This window comes from Oncorhynchus nerka, linkage group LG17 (assembly GCF_034236695.1).
Source record: "Oncorhynchus nerka isolate Pitt River linkage group LG17, Oner_Uvic_2.0, whole genome shotgun sequence".
In the NCBI taxonomy this organism is placed as follows: domain Eukaryota; kingdom Metazoa; phylum Chordata; class Actinopteri; order Salmoniformes; family Salmonidae; genus Oncorhynchus; species Oncorhynchus nerka.
The window spans coordinates 21,204,589-21,224,908 of record NC_088412.1 but is presented as its reverse complement, the minus strand read 5'-3'; the positions used below and the strand labels follow the sequence as shown (position 1 = coordinate 21,224,908).

The 20,320-nt window shown below is 45.4% G+C and overlaps 1 protein-coding gene across 1 annotated transcript in view; it reads right to left on the bottom strand.

Moving 5' to 3' along the window:
• Positions 1–16,230, bottom strand: part of fgf22 (fibroblast growth factor 22) — a 32,262-nt gene extending 16,032 nt beyond the window's left edge. Inside the window, exon 1 of the mRNA XM_029685971.2 lies at positions 15,027–16,230. Coding sequence (XP_029541831.1) covers positions 15,027–15,384 — 358 coding nt within the window. The 5' untranslated portion in view covers positions 15,385–16,230. The remainder of the gene's footprint in view (positions 1–15,026) is intronic.
• Positions 16,231–20,320: the final 4,090 nt, after the last annotated feature.

Sequence of the window (20,320 nt, the reverse complement as noted above, 5' to 3'; positions counted from 1 at the left end):
ATCAGGTACACAGTTTGTCCCTGGACATCACGTACACAGTTTGTCCCTGGACATCAGGTATACAGTTTGTCCCTGGACATCACGTACGCAGTTTGTCCCTGAACATCACGTACGCAGTTTGTCCCTGAACATCACGTACACAGTTTGTCCCTGGACATCAGGTACACAGTTTGTCCCTGGACATCAGGTACACAGTTTGTCCCTGGACATCACGTACACAGTTTGTCCCTGGACATCACGTACACAGTTTGTCCCTGGACATCAGGTACGCAGTTTGTCCCTGGACATCACGTACGCAGTTTGTCCCTGAACATCACGTACACAGTTTGTCCCTGGACATCACGTACGCAGTTTGTCCCTGGACATCACGTACGCAGTTTGTCCCTGGACATCACGTACGCAGTTTGTCCCTGAACATCACGTACACAGTTTGTCCCTGGACATCAGGTACACAGTTTGTCCCTGGACATCAGGTACACAGTTTGTCCCTGGACATCACATACACAGACACAGTTTGTCCCTGGACATCACGTACGCAGTTTGTCCCTGGACATCACGTACACAGACACAGTTTGTCCCTGGACATCAGGTACACAGTTTGTCCCTGGACATCACGTACACAGTTTGTCCCTGGACATCAGGTACACAGTTTGTCCCTGGACATCACGTACACAGTTTGTCCCTGAACATCACGTACACAGTTTGTCCCTGGACATCACGTACACAGTTTGTCCCTGGACATCACGTACGCAGTTTGTCCCTGGTCCACCGCCATCCTCTCTCTCTCTCTCTCTCTCTCTCTCTCTCTCTCTCTCTCTCTCTCTCTCTCTCGCTCTCTCTCTCTCTCTACCGCCGCCCCACTCGGTGAACGACTATCTAGCAGAGCTGCGGAAGTGTTGAATTAACCAATTACCTCTTGCAGATAAAGCACACGTTCTCACAGTCTGGTAGACCAGGGTCAAATGTGACCAATTACCCTATCCCCTCCAAGCAGAGATCCTAAGTCTGTCTGATTCATCCACAGTAAGACAGGGCAAATCCCTCAGAATCCTGACCCACAACTAGAATGGCCTAGCCCAAAGACACAAAGTAAAATTCTACAACAGTAAAACTCAAAAACAACACTGAAGAAAACAGACTAACAGTGCACATTACCACTAAGTTGGGTTGCCGCTGATGTACTGGGCCTAGCTATGCAGATACTGAACATCAAATAACTTGTTGTAAACTATTACAAACATGAGTCATTCAAGATAAGGTAGGCAGTAAAAGAGGTTTGTATGGGAGACCTCCCGCCCTGCCACACAGATAGCTAATAATTGAATCTGTAAACACAGCCATATGGAAGACGTGCTCATGCTTGGAATGCCAACATGCAACAAGTGGTATTATAAACAGTGAGTTCCTCAGGTCTGCTAAGACTATGCTGGGACCCCATTAACTCCCTCCAGCATGAACAATCAGACAACAATCCCCCCGTACTGATGAAACCAAGAGGCATGGGGGGCAGCCCCGGGGTGCAGCGGTGCGGGTCGTGGGGCGACTGAGGGATTGGAGGGGTGAAAGAGGTTAACTGAGCCACAGTGTGGTCATCTGTCTGCGCCTGTGTGGTACAGAGGGGGTTTTCTTTAATCAGGGAGAGAGAAGGAGCGCAATGCCTCCAAATCATGCATCACATCCGTAACGAGCGAGAGGCTGTCAAAGGCTTCACAGATAGTTACGAGCAGATTCGCCCCGCGCATTGTGACTCACGGCTTCTGCAGTTTCCTGCACTTTGCTATCAAAAGGGGGCCACTAAATTACAGTTGGAGTTGCATCTGCAGCTGGTTTGCTGTCCAGACACAGGCACAGGCCTCTGACTGGAAACAGAACCAGAGGAAAACAACAGCTTGTTTACCATTTCTTACCTTCATCTTTGGCTGCAAAACGGTGCAACACTGATTCAGGAGCAGGCGCATCTAAACTTAAACAGATAATGTCAGGTTAAACAGTGGGGTTTCATAACTTAGGTACAACGAGAACTTGACGCTCGTGTTTACAAACCCAATTATCATGCTATCAGAATACATGCTATTTCATTAACTCATTTGAACTCCACTTAGTTCCCTTTAGCCTTAATTAACCCTAACCGGTCCAGTGATGACCTCTGGCTTATTTGGGTTTCTTCTGAACCTCCCTGTTTCCAACTTATCCAGGACTCTGAACAAAATAGGCACTGTGTTGCCATGACAACCAGGATGAGACAAGGTGTGTGTCTCTTTGAGTGGCAGGGGATGAGGTTGGGTGGCTCATCAAGTTAAGTTCAGAGAAGTAGAAAGTTCCACTGGATGAATATTACACAGAGTTGTCTCCCTGGCCTCAGTTTGCCCCGTATTTACATTATTAAAATGAGACGGGCAGACAGGGAGGTGACAGGTGGCACAAGAGGGAAATCAGGGCCCTGTCAGAACTGTCACTAGCTCCACTGGCCAAAGGGCCCTGACCCCAATCCTATCCACTGCAGGGGAGGAGAGAGAGAGGAGGGGGAATGGGGCTGGCATCTAGACCCTGTCGGCTCATCCCAGTCACCAAACACACATACACACACACACATTCACGTCAACCAGCTCATGTTGCAGCCGCTGCAACTGTCACTGGCAAAGATGTGAATAAAGCCTGCAATTTTAAACACATCTAAATATTCTCTCTGGTGAATCCTTGCTACGGATGGATGTAGGTTTCAGGGGCTTTCATCACCTGTTCTCAGTGCCACGTTGTTAGCTGACTCCAAGTCTTCATGAGTCATAGTCATTTCTGAATAAAGGCTTAGTTATCTGATAAATGAATGCACCGTCCCATATGAAAGTCATGTTACTTCCCTCTGTCTCATTCATAATATTCCGTCAGAATAAGCTCTAGGCAGGAATCATTACTGTAACTGCTCAATGAGGTGCTGGCTTGTTTTGATTGAAGTCCTACTGATTGAGTGTACTTCCTTACTGCAGCTGTCTGTGGAGAAAGCCCTCTGACACCCCAATGCTTTGTTACCACCCGCTTTAATGAAGAGCATGAGCTCCTACATACACAGAGAGAGCGAGAGAGCGAGAGAGCGAGAGAGAGAGGGAGTCTGAATCTACTGAGGTAAAGTCTGGTTCTGATTAGGCATTAGTGGAAGGAAAGGCACATCTTTCTCTGTTTAGAGTCCACATCATGCTCCTACAATGGCACAAGAACAAACACTGCACATCCATTCTATAAAACACACACGTGCAAGTTCACAAATAACTTTTACATGCTACTAACATCCTGCTCATGTTCACTTAGCTAAATGCTCCCTCAGATAAAAAACAGGTACAGGGATGCGTGTGTAATTCCTACAGGAAAGTGAGGTGCAATGTCTAAACCTGATGGTATGCGAAACCTGGGGAGTTGCCGTTTTTACACTTTTACATTTGCATTCATTATCCACTTCCAGAAATGGCTAGGAAGGTTACAGTACATCAGACAGAGACTTTAGACCTGCTCGACTTTGGGTGGGCATACGAAACTATGTCAGGGGTATTCCTCCTATCTTGAATATTGTATCAATATTCTGGGTGTGGCCTAGGACTACAGAGGGGTCGGGGTTCACTCCTGTGATCTGTGAAATCACATCCGCTGCTTGAAATGTGCCAGAGTATGTCTCACACAGGAGGAGTTTGGGATTATTACCATTGATTCATACCAACAACCCCAGCACCACTGTATAATAATGAGTCATGGCGACATGGTGTAAAGATAAGGCCTAGTAGTAAAAATAGACCAATATGTCCATGTAAATCTGTCATTTCCAGTATATTTCACCGTGACACAATGTGACTTCCCTGTGGAGGTGTTGTAATTAGCCAGATATACACTCTATTACACACATAGTAGCAGTCAATGAAGTCTCTCTTTCAGTTGCCTGACAGCAGGTTCATATTTACTCCCAGCCATGCACGCAGGTTGTTGATGTGAGGGACTTGGGTCCAGAGAGCTTTCCACACAACGCCTCTCCTCCCTTCACAGACAGATGAGGCAAGGTGGGTGGGTCTCTCAGGCCGGGCACCAGACTACTGTAAGTAGGAAAGGGTGGGGAGGCGAAGGACCAGATTTACGTGAGTGTAGGGGCGCGTGGCATCCAAACCTTGCCCTATTTTATGGTTGCTTGTTGCTTCCTTTAATGATGCAATCCAGGAATATCTGTCTAAAGGGTGGGCAAGCTAGCCAAAAATCTGCAGGTGTGCCGACTACGCATTCTTAAATGATATTGCTTTCTTCCTTTTACCATTTCTTACTCACATCCAGGACCCTGTGAATGCAGGTCAAATTTGTACACCTTTAAACTCTCCACTCAGGCATTACCTGATTTCAATGATGCCAAGTTGTGCCTATTCTTTCCTTAAAATATTTTTTTGCTATCTCCTCTGCTCTTCCAGGGCCAACAGCTCTTTCCAAGACAATGATGTGAGACTCTTTATTCGAAAAGGTCAAAATAAAACCATTATAACTCAGTTGGCTTGAGGAAGGGCCTGCCCTCGTCTTCCACCTCGCAGAGCCTCACAGAGCCTCGCAGAGCCTCACAGAGTCTCGCAGAGCCTCACAGAGCCTAGCAGCGCCTCACAGTGCCGGGGTTGAGTCCATGTCTTCCTCTCCGTGTTATGGAGCGGACTGATTTAAGCCGAGAACTGAGTGCTGGTGACAATATTTCCTTTGGCAGATGATGATTCAAAACATACTGTATGGTGCTGCTGCCTGAATAAGACTGGCAGTTCCCAGCTGATATAATGAATACTTACTTTACGCCTTTCACAAAAACCCCTCTAATAATAACAGTGCTAATGACCTCTCATTGAGGAAAACGCTGAGCTCTACTCCCCTCTAAAAAGTAACAGTCCGTGTAAAACACTGCAATGCCCACTGTAATGTATTGTAGGTCATTAAAATGATGTATACGCAGGGAAAATCATTTAGGGAGCATGGTTTGGACTCTATTAGCTAGAGTATATTAGTCAAGGTAGCCAGCAGACAGAGCTGAATAACATCAGACAAGAGCTGAATAAACATCAGACCGATATTAATAACGTCAGACGGAGCTGAATAACGTCAGACGGAGCTGAATGAGGTCAGACGGAGCTGAATAACATCAGACGGAGCTGAATAACATCAGACGGAGCGACGGAGCTGAATAACATCAGACAGAGCTGAATAACATCAGACGGAGCTGAATAAGGTCAGACGGAGCTGAATAACATCAGACGGAGCTGAATAACATCAGACGGAGATGAATAACATCAGACAGAGCTGAATAAAGTCAGACGGAGCTGAATAACGTCAGGGGAGCTGAATAACATCAGACGGAGCTGAATAAGGTCAGACGGAGCTGAATAAGGTCAGACGGAGCTGAATAAAGTCAGACGGAGCTGAATAAGGTCAGACGGAGCTGAATAAGGTCAGACAGAGCCGAATAACATCGGACAGAGCTGAATAAGGTCAGACGGAGCTGAATAACATCAGACGGAGCTGAATAACATCAGACGGAGCTGAATAAAGTCAGACGGAGCTGAATAACGTCAGGGGGAGCTGAATAAGGTCAGACGGAGCTGAATAACATCAGACGGAGATGAATAAAGTCAGACGGAGCTGAATAAGGTCAGACGGAGCTGAATAACATCAGACGGAGCTGAATAAGGTCAGACGGAGCTGAATAAGGTCAGACGGAGCTGAATAAAGTCAGACGGAGCTGAATAAGGTCAGACGGAGCTGAATAAGGTCAGACAGAGCTGAATAACATCGGACAGAGCTGAATATGGTCAGACGGAGCTGAATAACACCAGACGGAGCTGAATAAGGTCAGACGGAGCTGAATAACATCAGGAGCTGAATAACATCAGACGGAGCTGAATAACATCAGACGGAGCTGAATAAGGTCAGACGGAGCTGAATAACATCAGACGGAGCTGAAAAAGGTCAGACGGAGCTGAATAACATCAGACGGAGCTGAATAACATCAGACGGAGCTGAATAAGGTCAGACGGAGATGAATAACGTCAGACGGAGCTGAATAAGGTCAGACGGAGATGAATAAGGTCAGACGGAGCTGAATAACGTCAGACGGAGCTGAATAACGTCAGACGGAGCTGAATAACATCAGACGGAGTTGAATAACGTCAGGGGGAGCTGAATAACATCAGACAGAGCTGAATAACATCAGACAGAGCTGAATAAGGTCAGACGGAGCTGAATAAGGTCAGACGGAGCTGAATAACATCAGACGGAGCTGAATAACGTCAGACGGAGCTGAATAACATCAGACAGAGCTGAATAACATCAGACGGAGCTGAATAACGTCAGACGGAGCTGAATAACGTCAGACGGAGCTGAATAACGTCAGACGGAGTTGAATAACGTCAGGGGGAGCTGAATAACATCAGACAGAGCTGAATAACATCAGACAGAGCTGAATAAGGTCAGACGGAGCTGAATAAGGTCAGACGGAGCTGAATAACATCAGACGGAGCTGAATAACGTCATCGGAGCTGAATAACATCAGACAGAGCTGAATAACATCAGACGGAGCTGAATAACGTCAGACGGAGCTGAATAACGTCAGACGGAGCTGAATAACGTCAGACGGAGTTGAATAACGTCAGGGGGAGCTGAATAACATCAGACAGAGCTGAATAACATCAGACGGAGCTGAATAAGGTCAGACGGAGCTGAATAAGGTCAGACGGAGCTGAATAACATCAGACGGAGCTGAATAACGTCAGACGGAGCTGAATAACATCAGACGGAGCTGAATAACATCAGACGGAGCTGAATAAGGTCAGACGGAGATGAATAACGTCAGACGGAGCTGAATAAGGTCAGACGGAGATGAATAAGGTCAGACGGAGCTGAATAACATCAGACGGAGCTGAATACGTTCAGACGGAGCTGAATAACATCAGACGGAGCTGAATAAGGTCAGACGGAGATGAATAACGTCAGACGGAGCTGAATAAGGTCAGACGGAGATGAATAAGGTCAGACGGAGCTGAATAACGTCAGACAGAGCTGAATAACGTCAGACGGAGCTGAATAACATCAGACGGAGCTGAATAACGTCAGACGGAGCTGAATAACGTCAGACAGAGCTGAATAACGTCAGACGGAGCTGAATAACATCAGACAGAGCTGAATAATGTCAGACGGAGCTGAATAACATCAGACGGAGCTGAATAACATCAGACGGAGCTGAATAACATCAGACGGAGCTGAATAAGGTCAGACAGAGCTGAATAACATCAGACGGAGCTGAATAACGTCAGACGGAGCTGAATAACGTCAGACGGAGCTGAATAACATCAGACGGAGATGAATAACGTCAGACGGAGATGAATAACGTCAGACGGAGCTGAATAAGGTCAGACGGGGCTGAATAAGGTCAGGGGGAGCTGAATAAGGTCGGGGGAGCTGAATAACATCAGACAGAGCTGAATGAGGTCAGGGGGAGCTGAATAGCGTCAAGGGGAACAGGTTTTTTCTGGAATCAAGAACACTTGATGACTTGTCTTGCTGTATCTTTCATTTATAGGCTGTCAAACTATGTAATTGTTTCAGTTCTCCGCAATGAACTCTCTCCAAGGTCTATAATGTGTTAAGCTCTTATTCCCCTCGTCATTAAAACAGCCATTCAAATGGAAACCCTCTTAACATCATTTACTCAAGTCTTTTGAAGGGGTTCCTTATTGGCAATGAGATCGTCTCCTTTTTGTACTCTTTCAAATCCACAGGATGTACAAAAGGTAGGATGTAAAAAGGAGTTTGCTCTTGGAGCCAAAGTCAGACTCAATAAACCCAGTGATGAACTCAGTACGTAACAGAAAGGAGCTGAGGCCAGACTGCGGTTGTTAGCTGCTAATTGCCCAAAAAGCCTGGCCATTCATGATATCAAACTCCGGTGTTAGAAGCTAGTGAGGTTAGACCTAATTAGTGCCACTGCCACACGTTTCCCGCAACATTCCCAGGGGTGTGTGTGTGTGTACAGTTTTTTTGTTGTTGCTTTTTGCCTCCCAATACCAGGAACCGCTGGCAAGAGATCGATTTTTATAGTTTCCCACTCGGACCAGGGCCGCTGTCCTTATTCGGAAGGATTAAAGCGGCAGGATTCGTGGGATTTTCCCCTCCTGTTGGCACCATGATTCTCTACGAAGCCCCTTAGACTCTTTGGAGGGAACCTTGCACAACGTCTAATGAGCAATGGGAAAGACTCCAGCTCTCCTACCTTTTAAATGTCCACCACAATACTAAGCAGAGCACACCCCGGCCCTCTCACACCCTCATTAACATGTGTGAACTCCCTATTCAAAACAGCCTGTCCTTACTTTAGCCAGGTGCTTCCGTCTTTAGCTTTTTCTCCATGATTTTGATCCAGTCACACATCTAAGTCCGTCTGACTTCTCTTAGCGTTAATGGTGAGTCATGAGGAGTTAGACAGAATATTTTAGACAGAATATAACTTTCTCACGCCTTCAGAAGGGCTAACTAAATACCCAGAGCATAGTGTAATGTCTAACAAGTGAATGTTTATGGCCAAAGCAAGGAAACACAAACATGGTATACAATACATTTGGAAACAGGGAAATAAACAAGTCATTCAGTCAATGGTTGGGATTCCTGCCTTGGTTCAGTATCAGGAACATCGTCAAGAAGGAAAAATAATCACAATTAAAAACTCAGGTGTCCACACTACCTTCATGTTTACACCAATGATAGATCAGTTTTACTGCCCTCTCTCTCTCAAGACCCCTTGACTGTTCCACATTTTCTTATGTTACAGCCTTATTTTAAAATATATATTTTTAAACTAATCTAGTTACACACAATACCCCATAATGACAAAGCAAAAACAGGTTTTTAGATATTTTTTTGCAAATGCATAGAAAAAAAACGATGAAATATCACATCTACGTAAGTGTTCTGGCCCTTTAATCAGTACTTTGTTGAAGCACCTTTGGCAGCGATAACAGCCTCGAGTCTTCTTGGGTATGATGCTACAAGCTTGGCACACCTGTATTTGGGGAGTTTCTCCCATTCTTCTCTGTAGATCCTCTCAAGCCCTGTCAGATTGGATGGGGAGCGTCACTGCACATTTATTTTCAGGTCTCTCCAGAGATGTTCAATCGGGTTCAAGTCCAGGCTGGCTGGGCCACTCAAGGGCATGCAGAGACTTGTCCCGAAGCCCCTCCTATGTTGTCTTGGCTGTGTGCTTAGGGTTGTTGTCCTGTTGGATTGTGAGTCTTCGCCCCCAGTCTGAGGTCCTGAGTGCTCTGGAGCAGGTTTTCATCAAGGATCTCTCTGTACTTTGCTCTGTTCATCTTTCCCTCAATCCTGACTAGTCTCCCAGTCCCTGAAAAACATCCCCACAGCACGATGCTGCTACCACCATGCTTCACCGTAGGGATGGTTTGCCAGGTGATGAGCGGTGCCTGGTTTCCTCCAGACTTGACACTTGGCATTCAAGCCAACGAGTTCAATCTTGGTTTCATCAGACCTGAGAATCTTGTGACCATTGGGTTCTTGGTCATTGTCAACTGTGGGACCTTATAAAGACAGTTGTGTGCCTTTCCAAGTCATGTCCAATCAATTGAATTTACCACAGGTGGACTCCAATCAAGTTCTAGAAACATCTCAAGGATGATCATTGGAAACAGGATGCACCTGAGCTCAATTTCGAATCTCATAGCAAAGTGTCTGAATACTTATGTAAATAAGGTATTTCTGTTTTTAATGTTTAATACATTTGCTAACATTTCTGAAAACCTGTTTTTGCTTTGTCATTATGGGGTATTGTGTGTAGATTGATGAGCAATTTAAAAAAAAATGTAATACATTTTAGAATAAGGCTGCAACATAACAACATGTGGAAAAACATTCTCTGAATGCACTGTGTACATATATATATTTTTTATATATATTTCTCTCTCTTTCTATTTCTTTCTCCATCTCTCTCCCTCTTTCTCTCTTTCTAAAAAGGAGATCACTATCTTATAGCTACAATTAACAGAAATAAACTGGCATTTTAGAGACTAAGCATAAAAGATTTTTAAGGTCTTACAAGCAGCAATATAGAAGCCTGCACAATAATTTATCCTGTCCATTCAAATGTTCCCAATTCATGTTCAACCCAGTCCTTCTCTGGTCGGTGAGTGACAGTTTCCCCTCTCTCAAAAGGGTTTAAATCATTTCCACATCCTATTCTGAAGGGGTGGAAGATTTTCTTCCCTTAGGCCCAGTCCAAGTCAAATACTCATGAACTCATTGCAAAGGAAAAGTCTTACATCAAACAGTGAGATGTTGCAAAGCTAAGCTCAAGGGAAATGTGGTAAACAGGACACACGTCCTCTCAGTGAAAATGGCACAGATGAAGAAAGATAAAACAGCAAATAGCGAAGCAGGCATCTTTTAATGTAAGTGACTTCTCTGATTATACTTGTCGCAGGGCCTTATTTCCTCAGGTTGAACGCGGTGTCATAGCCTGGAGGTCGCTCAACGGTTTGATGCCTTTAGCCACACCCTTCAATTCAACAGTGGGTCCTTTTCAAGTGAGATGTGAAAATGTCTCATACATTGGCATACTTGCCAACTATATTTCATAGGGAACTGACCTGAGAAAAAAGGGAAAAGTAAGAAAACAAGGTTGGCCAAGACATAATCATCCCGTACGTATTTTGACCTGGACTAAGGCTGTCCGCGGGACATCAAACATTGTGTTGGGATGTTATTGGTCCCTGACAGCGTTCTCCCTATTCAGTGATTGGCTGCTGTGGTTTATCATGTGGAAGATGGTCCAGCCTCGACAGCTGTTGTGCTCTTCTTAATTAGTAAGATTTGACCCATGACCTTGGACAGGATATGATGAGTAATGACTTTTAGAGCTTTTGTAAACACTTTGATTTGTTTGGCCATTCGATCATTGTACCTTCACCATTTACTAAAAAGAAAAACATGTTGAACCCCAATCAGTCAAAAATAAATCTCTCTCCTCTTATTATTATTTCAACACGCAACTTTAGTGCCTTGGTGACATGGTAGTTTGTAATCATATGAAGGTCTACTTTACCAGTGTGGTTTTTGCAAGCTTTCCACCATTGGCTCGGTTTGGCAGGCACTTTATCATGGCTGATGGGTATCTAGATCATTTGTTTTATAAATACTGTGCTGTGGCCTGTGGGGATTAGGTCTGGCTGCGACAATAACAGGTTTCAGGAATTGATACATGACCTGTGTGCTCAAAAGCATCAGGACAGAACAGGATGCTACTGTATAAGACAGAACTGCACCTTTGAAATTATCAAAAAAAATATGCAATTGATATCTGGCCCACAAATAATGTCCAGGCCAGCACAAGTGTTACATTTCAATATATACCACAGATCATTCAGTCATTCAGCATAATATTCCATTGCGGGACCCCAAGAACCTCACTGTAGAGGGGCAGTATCATATTGTATCTCAACATAAATATGAGAACACAAATCACAGCATCTATCCGGGTATAATACACAGTTGAATTATTGGAAATTATATCCCAACCATCCCAACCATCCCAACCTCCCTTGCTCACACTTTTCTCTCAGACTGTGCTCCCTGACCTCTTTAACCCCACTTTCTCTGTCTCTCTCTTTCTAAACAGAGAAAGATGTGCCTTTCCTTCCACTAATGCCTAATCAGAACCAGACTTTACCTTAGTAGATTGAGATCTCTCTCTCTCTCTCAATTCAATTCAAGGGGCTTTATTGGCATGGGAAACGTGTTAACATTGCCAAAGCATTTTCGGTAGATAATATACAGATAATCTCTCTCTCTCTCTCTCCCTCTCTCCTCTCTCTCTCTCTCTCTCTCTCTCTCTCTCTCTCTCTCTCTCTCTCTCTCTCTCTCTCTCAGGCCCAGCCTCTTCCTTCAGCTGTTCCATACTCTGGTCCACTGGGATTGATACAATATTTTCCAACCTCAATTAGCAGAGGGCCCGTTGACTAATTCCAACTGTTTTTACACCTGAGAGGTTGGGAGCAGGGGCTGGAAAAACTGAGTGAGGCAAGGGTGTAGCAGGGCAGTCGGGGCAATGTAGCCGTGTTGACAGACCGCAACACAGAGAACAAGGAGGGTCCTCGCACTGGACAGCATTCAGGGCTCTGCTGAGCTGTGCTTCCCCACTCACACCAGCAACATTAAAACATGTGGGAAGGAGCAAGGGGTCTGCAGCGCGTGAGAGGTGTGTGTGTGTGTGTGTGTGTGTGTGTGTGTGTGTGTGTGTGTGTGTGTGTGTGTGTGTGTGTGTGTGTGTGTGTGTGTGTGTGTGTGTGTGTGTGTGTGTGTTTTGTGTATGTGTGTGTGCTCATATGTGATGTGTTCACAGAATTTGGTTACATTACATCTATGTTTGGATAATAAAGTAGTTGCTGTTTCTTTATGTTTTATTACACACACAATTTTTGTCAACACAAACATCTACTGTGCAAGTCAAGCCACTTAAAACTCAACACAAACATCTACTGTGCCAGCCAAGCCACTTAAAACTCAACACAAACATCTACTGTGCCAGCCAAGCCACTTAAAACTCAACACAAACATCTACTGTGCAAGCCAAGCCACTTAAAACTCAACACAAACATCTACTGTGCCAGCCAAGCCACTTAAAACTCAACACAAACATCTACTGTGCAAGCCAAGCCACTTAAAACTCAACACAAACATCTACTGTGCCAGCCAAGCCACTTAAAACTCAGCACAAACATCTACTGTGCCAGCCAAGCCAATTAAAACTCAACACAAACATCTACTGTGCAAGCCAAGCCACTTAAAACTCAACACAAACATCTACTGTGCCAGCCAAGCCACTTAAAACTCAACACAATCATCTCCTGTGCCAGCCAAGCCACTTAAAACTCAACACAATCATCTCCTGTGCCAGCCAAGCCACTTAAAAGTCAACACAAACATCTACTGTACCAGCCAAGCCACTTAACACTCAACACAAACATCTACTGTACCAGCCAAGCCACTTAAAGATATGTGCCCTCTTTTCACCGAGACAGTCGTACTGAGGCTGCAGTCTTGTGTCTGTGTCAATGGAAGCTCATTAAAAATGCAGAGCTCCCTCTCTAATCTAAAGCATAGTGACCATATCAATATCAAGGAATTCTCTAGGTGCAATGACCTGCGGTAACACAGAACCCAAACTGGACCTCAGAATAGACCAGGCCATATCGTCTCATTGTGAGGTATGACCACATCACGACCATAAGGTCCATTTCACTCATTTCAAGGCCGAATGACCACTGGTTTGGCAGGGTGCAGCTTTAGGGGTGCAGGCAGGTACACACCCTCACTGTGCTGTAGTGTTCATAGAGAACCATTCTTTCCAGGGCAGGAAATGAGAGGATGGTGGTTAAAGAGTATGAGAGCATTGCATTTGGGGGCTGCACATTTTCATGGGGAACCAGTCTTTACAACTGACTAAGCACTTCTGACAAGACCACGGAAAGACACACATCTCCCAATCCAGATGCATCACTTTTGCTGTTTTCCAGCATGAAAAAGCTTCATGTAGCTGCAGTCCTCTTAAGAACTTGCATTGTGATGCCAATTCCTGATTTCCGCTCTTGCTCCAATCTGATTTTAAAGTGTCAAACATAAGCACGACCTGAGAGAGTAACGTTTTCTGATTATGTCTGACATCTAAACCACCTTCATGAAAATTAGAATCCCCATTTGAGGGAAAACAAACACCAGCACAATTTTGAATTGTGATAATTCAAGTCAATGTGAATGGATGTCGTGTGTGTGAGGTATAAAACTGTCTGCCAGACGAGAAGTCTATTAGCCCCGGCAGGTTAACAAATGTCACCGACTGTTAAAAAGCTGTATACAGTGGCAGACTGACTCGGCAGTCCTTGCTGTTACCTCGGTAGCATGGAAAACCCCCGATTCAGCCACTTGTGTAAAAAGGCATTAACGACTAAATACATAAATATAACCGTCAAAGGCATAAACCTCTCAAGGCTTTCCAGTAGCCACTGGGAGGTCAGTTCATGACCAGAGACAACTCGTCTATCCTGGTCAACAGTCTGAAAGACACCATTGATGGAGATTGTGGAGTGAGTGACACCTATGCCCAGTGCACTGCTCTCCTCTCAAGTGTCCTTACTACTAACATCAGATACAGTGCAATCTAATCTGGGGGATCTTAACATACTGAGATGAGATAATAGCAGCTGTTGAAAGAGCTGATCTGTTCAAGGCATTTTCTGGAAGATCATTGATTGATAGGTGTGTGTGTAAGAAGACTTTACACTTTGCATGGGTATGTAGAAATTCTCTGAGTGTCTACAGTAAATTATACAGTGCTGGTGAGCCCAATGCACTTGTTGTACGTGGAAGTGAAGCCAGCTCTCTGGTCTAGTCTGAAGTTTTCACACACACGTGATCTTTGTTGGCGGTTGTTTCTGGGTCTGTACTTAACAGTTTATATCACAGAGGCTCCAAATTATCCTGACAATTCCACTAACGAGCGCTCAACAAAATCGGTGAGAAAACTGTGAGAAATAGAAAATTGCTGCCCCTTGAACCAGAGGACTTTCAACACAGTTTTGACAAGTTAATCCCCTGTGATATTGAAGTTTTTTTCCCCAAGCCCAGTTTGCACGACCAACTGATGCATAATGTCTTTCTGCACGACCAACTGATGCATAATGTCTTTCTTCAAGTCTGGCTTGCTGTAAACACAGTGCCGGGGTTCCCATGAGGTGTGTTACTCCACACTGGGTATTCCCAGTTTACCTAGCAACGCCTCCCGCTCCAAACACAACATAAATAGGAGTGACAGGCTGATACAAACCAGTGAAACCCCTATGAACCACTATAAAAGTAGCAAGATAAGAGAGTTCACACCACCATAAAATATAATATAGTGTCATAGGCATCCCGCCACTCCTCCATCACATAGGAGAGATAGAGAGGGGAGATAGTGTCAGCTTACTCACTTTCAGCGTAGTTTTTCCGTCTGGTGCCGTCCACCTTGCCCGTTTTGTCGATACAGAGAAAGAACTTGTTGGCGGAGTAGAGCCGCCGTAGTCGGACGTCGCCCTCTAGGTGATTGTAACTGCGTGTGTGCCGCTCCAGTGTCCATGAGCAGTTAATGCCCCTCGCCAGTACTTGGAGGGGCTCATGCCCTACCCCAGGTGGGCAGCCCCCCAGAGCCGTGCCAGCCACCAGGAGCAGGGTGAGGCACAGCAGGCTGAGGGAGGCAGCGCTGGGCAGGGGCGGAAGCCCGGCGTGGGCAGTGCCAATGGCAGCGAGGTCAGGACCGAGTCCGGCGACGGGTGGCATCCATCTGCACATGGTGGATCAGACTCCCAAGGTGCACCTTGCACAGGCAGTAGGCATGCTGGCTGGCTGGAGACCCAGGCTGTGTGGTCCAGTCGAGTGGTCTCTCTCTCTCTCTGAAGGTGGAAAGGGGTGGTGATCAAGCAGGCAGCAGACCCTGTCACTGAGGACCAGTCAGCAGAGCAAAGAGGAACCTGGGCTTCTAACCAGCCCTCTGTCACAGATAACTTTGTCTCTTTACTTGTCTGTCTGATGATAAACTCCTATTTCTCTCTCAGCCTCTATTTACTCACTCTGTCCCTTAAAATTATTTATTTTGTAATTCCATTGCCAAAAGTAATCTGTTATTTTCTGTTGTTTTCCTTGTTCTGTTCCTTTTGGCTTGTGTCCTTCTTTCCAGCTGCAGAGTCAATCAGTGTCCTGTCCTGCGATGTGTGCACCTTGCGATGCTCCTCTCTCCAGCTGGACTGGAATACAGTGCTTGTCTGGCTGAGAATGACTTGAGTGAGGGAGAGTGAGTGACTGTGTGTAAGTGTGTGTAAAAGTGCAATAGGGAGAGCGAGTCACAGAAAGAATGTGTGTGTGTGTAGAGAGAGAGGAGAGAGAGAGAGAGAAACAGAGAGGGAGACAGAGGGAGAGAGTGTGTGTGTGTGTGTATGTCTGTGTATATGTGAGTGAGAGAGGCAGAGTGAGGGGAAGGTAGAGTGAGAGAGAGAGAGAGTGAGGGGAAGGTAGAGTGGGAGAGACAGTGTGTGTATGAGGAAGAGAGAAAGAGACAACAGCTACTGAGTGTGAGAGGCAGTCAGTGAATGAGAGAGGCAGTCAGTGTGTGAGAGAGGCAGTCAGTGAAAGAGGCAGTCAGTGAGTGAGAGAGGCAGTCAGTGAGAGAGGCAGTCAGTGAGTGAGAGAGGCAGTCAGTGAGAGAGGCAGTCAGTGAGTGAGAGAGGCAGTCAGTGAGAGAGGCAGTCAGTGAGTGAGAGAGGCAGTCAGTGAGTGACAGAGGCAGTCAGTGAGAGACGCAGTCAGTGAGTGAGAGAGGCAGTCAGTGAGTGAGAGAGGCAATCGGTGAGTGAGAGAGGCAGGCGGTGAGTGAGAGAGGCAGTCAGTGAGTGAGAGAGGCAGTCAGTGAGAGAGGCAGTCAGTGAGTGAGAGAGTAAGTGAGTGAGAGTGTGTCTGGTCTGTCTGCCTGTATGAAGCAGTGAAGCAGTAAATGAATGTCTCCACTCTCTCCTGTGCAGTCCGTCCCATCTCCTGTGTGGAATGGGAGGCTTGGGCTTGTCCTGCATTTTATCCTGGGCAGGGCTTGCATCTGGGGAGTTGAAAGGAGAGGGGTGGGGCCACAATCATTGATAACTATTTGAAATAAACGAGAGAGGCTTTGCACGATCTCTCTTTTATCATTTCTTAATGTAGCCGTTGTCTCCTAATAGTGGTTTCTAGAAAGCCATTAGCCGGCTACCTGTAGGTTTTATTGCTCCATGGAAAGAGTCAACTGGAAAGTGTTAAGTCAAACTCCTTTGTTGTCCCGGCACTTGAAGATGATGAGGAATTATCCTAGGTCAGCAGTGAGAAGGTAAATTGACATGGAAGGGGCCCTTTTGTGACACCTTTGACTGGACTATTTGTAGACACATGGGACAGATTAAAGAGGGCTTTAGTTTGTCGGAAACAACGACAGAGGAGTCTTTCTGATCACCTGTGTTAATATTTCCTTGAGGTGGTTTCTGATGTTCACCTCTGATTTGTGAGACCAGGGTGGTAATGGTGAACACCATTTTAACAACTTCACACTCTGTCTGTCTGTTGTCACAATTAGGCTGTAAATCAGGAGTCTTTGCGTTCAAAGAAATGAATATGTCACCTTGGGGTGACTAGCCTTTTGGGGGCCCTAAGCAAGATTTGGTTGTGGGGAGCCTCCACCTCGCAGGCAATCAATTTTGGTTTTAAAGTTAATTTCCTGCAATTCTAAACATTTTGCATTGGGAAGTAGAGAAAATATTATCTTGCAATTTTTTAACACATTTCATGCAATTCTACTTATTTTGCCATGACTTATGCCATGGTAATGATAACTGAGTGGGAGTGACTAACGAAATCAATGGGGGCCCCCTTGAGGTCAGAGTCCCTGGGCCCGTGCCCTATGAGCACGTTGGTATACGGCCATGATTACAACAAGTTTAGATAGCTGGCTAGACTAATTTACCAATCTAAAAATAGTTAGCTGACATGGATAATTGACTGACTGTCAGTGACTGACATAACAAGAGAAAAACTGCTGATGCACAAGAACATTTCGAACTTGCACCTTGTGTATTCTACTAGTCTAACTGTCAACAGTAAGTTGACTTCCTAAAACATATAAATATACCTGTATATACAGTCGTGGCCAAAAGTTTTGAGAATGACACAAATAATTATTTTCACTAAGTCTGCTGCCTCAGTTTGTATGATGGCAATTTGCATATACTCCAGAATGTTATAAAGAGTGATCAGATGAATTGCAATTAATTGCAAACTCCCTCTTTGCCATGCATATTAACTGAATCCCCAAAAAACATTTCCACTGCATTTCAGCCCTGTCACAAAAGGACCAGCTGACATCATGTCATTGATTCTCTCGTTAACACAGGTGTGAGTGTTGATGAGGACAGGGCTGGAGATCACTCTGTCATGCTGATTGAGTTTGAATAACAGACTGGAAGCTTCAAAAGGAGGGTGGTGCTTGGGATCATTGTTCTTCCTCTGTCATCCATGGTTACCTGCAAGGAAATGAGTGCCGTCATCATTGCTTTGCACAAAAAGGGCTTCACAGGCAAGGATATTGCTGCCAGTAAGATTGCACCTAAATCAACCATTTATCGGATCATCAAGACCTTCAAGGAGAGCGGTTCAATTGTTGTGAAGAAGGCTTCAGGGTGCCCAAGACAGTCCAGCAAGCGCCAGGACCATCTCCTAAATTTGATTCCGCTGCGGGATATGGGCACCACCAGTACAGAGCTTGCTCAGGAATGTCAGCAGGCAGGTGTGAGTGCATCTGCATATACAGTGAGGCAAATACTTTTGGAGGATGGCCTGGTGTCAAGAAGGGCAGCAAAGAAGCCACTTCTCTCCAGGAAAAACATCAGGGACAGACTTATATTCTGCAAAAGGTACAGGGATTGGACTGCTGAGGACTGGGGTAAAGTCATTTTCTCTGATGAATCCCCTTTCCGATTGTTTGAAGCATCGGAAAAACATTTGTCTGGAGAAGACAAGGTGAGCGCTACGATCAGTCCTGTGTCATGCCAACAGTAAAGCATCCTGAGACCATTCATGTGTGGGGTTGCTTCTCAGCCAAGGGAGTGGGCTCACTCACAACTTTGCCTAAGAACACAGCCATGAATAAAGAATGGTACCAACACATCTTCCGAGAGCAACTTCTCCCAACCATCCAGGACGAACAATGCCTTTTCCAGCATGATGAAGCACCTTGCCATAAGGCAAAAGTGAAAACCAAGTGGCTCGGGGAACAAAACATCAATATTTTGGGCCCATGGCCAGGAAACTCCCCAGACCTTAATCCCATTGAGAACTTGTGGTCAACCCTCAAGAGGTGGGGGGACAAACAAAAACCCACAAATTCTGACAAACTCCAAGCATTGATTATGCAAGAATGGGCTGCCATCAGTTGGGATGTGGCCCAGAATCTAATTGACAGCATGCCAGGGTGGATTGCAGAGGTCTTGAAAAAGAAGGGTCAACACTACAAATATGTACTCTTTGCATCAACTTCATGTAATTGTCAATAAAAGCCTTTGACACTTATGAAATGCTTGTAATTATACTTCAGTACTCCATAGTAACATCTGACTAAAATATCTAAAGACACTGAAGCAGCAAACTTTTTGAAAATTAATATTTGTGTCATTCTCAAAACCTTTGAGAATGACTGTACCCTGACTGTACACAACATTAGGAACGCTTTACATGACAGACTGATCAGGTGAATCGAGGTGAAAGCTATGATCCCTTACTGATGTCACCTGTTAAATCCACTTCAATCTGTGTAGCTGAAGGAGAGGACAGGGTCGGGGGCCCTTAGCAACTGCTTATACCTGGGGCCGGCACTGCTGATACCTAATGTATTCCATTCAATATTTGTCAAAACTGTCCATATACTGTCCTGTCCTCACTCCTTCAGTGTATTCCTGATGGTATTTGAAGGGTGGCTCAAGTTCACTGCATGCCAATCATTAATAATGAAATGAGGACAAAACTGTAATGTGTTGACCTTTTTTTACACAAAAGTATAACCAAATGAAATATTCACTATCATCTGATTCTACCAGCCGAGGGTGCTAGGAGCATCCGCTGTGAGAGCAGCCGCAGCACTCCACAGCACATGTTCTAAAGTGAGTCTATCCAGTTAGTGCAGCACTTACTTCCTTTTAAAAGGGTCCCGGTTTCAATGATGTGTACCGCCCCAGGGCGAGCACGGTGTCCAGGGGTGGAAGTGTGTTTGAGGGGTGCGTGCACAGAGAGGACAACAGTGACTTCACACTCTTTCGCTTGTTAAATGCTCCCAGAAGCTTGGCTGTCCCTCTATCCCCCCTCTCCCATCATAAAAGACCAGTCAGACAGAGGCCAGCTGCCCTCTCTCTCCCCCACAGCTCCCAACCCCCCTAACCCCTGGCAGCCATTCCTGTCTACCTGCTTGTTCTGGCCATTAGATACTGTGGAGTTCCTCCTCAAAACTTCTCTCTCTATTTATCTGCATGAGCCCCAGGAAAAGAGGCATTTCACCCCCAATTAAACCACTCTGCAGTGTCTCTTTACTCCCAGTAGGTTTATTCCTTCTTTCCTTCAAACTCTCCTTATTTCCACCCTGTGGAGTTCATTGGAGTGACTGTTTGTTGTTGCCTGCCTGTGCTGTTGCCAGGCTGGAGGAGCCTGGGCTGGGAGAGCACAGCAA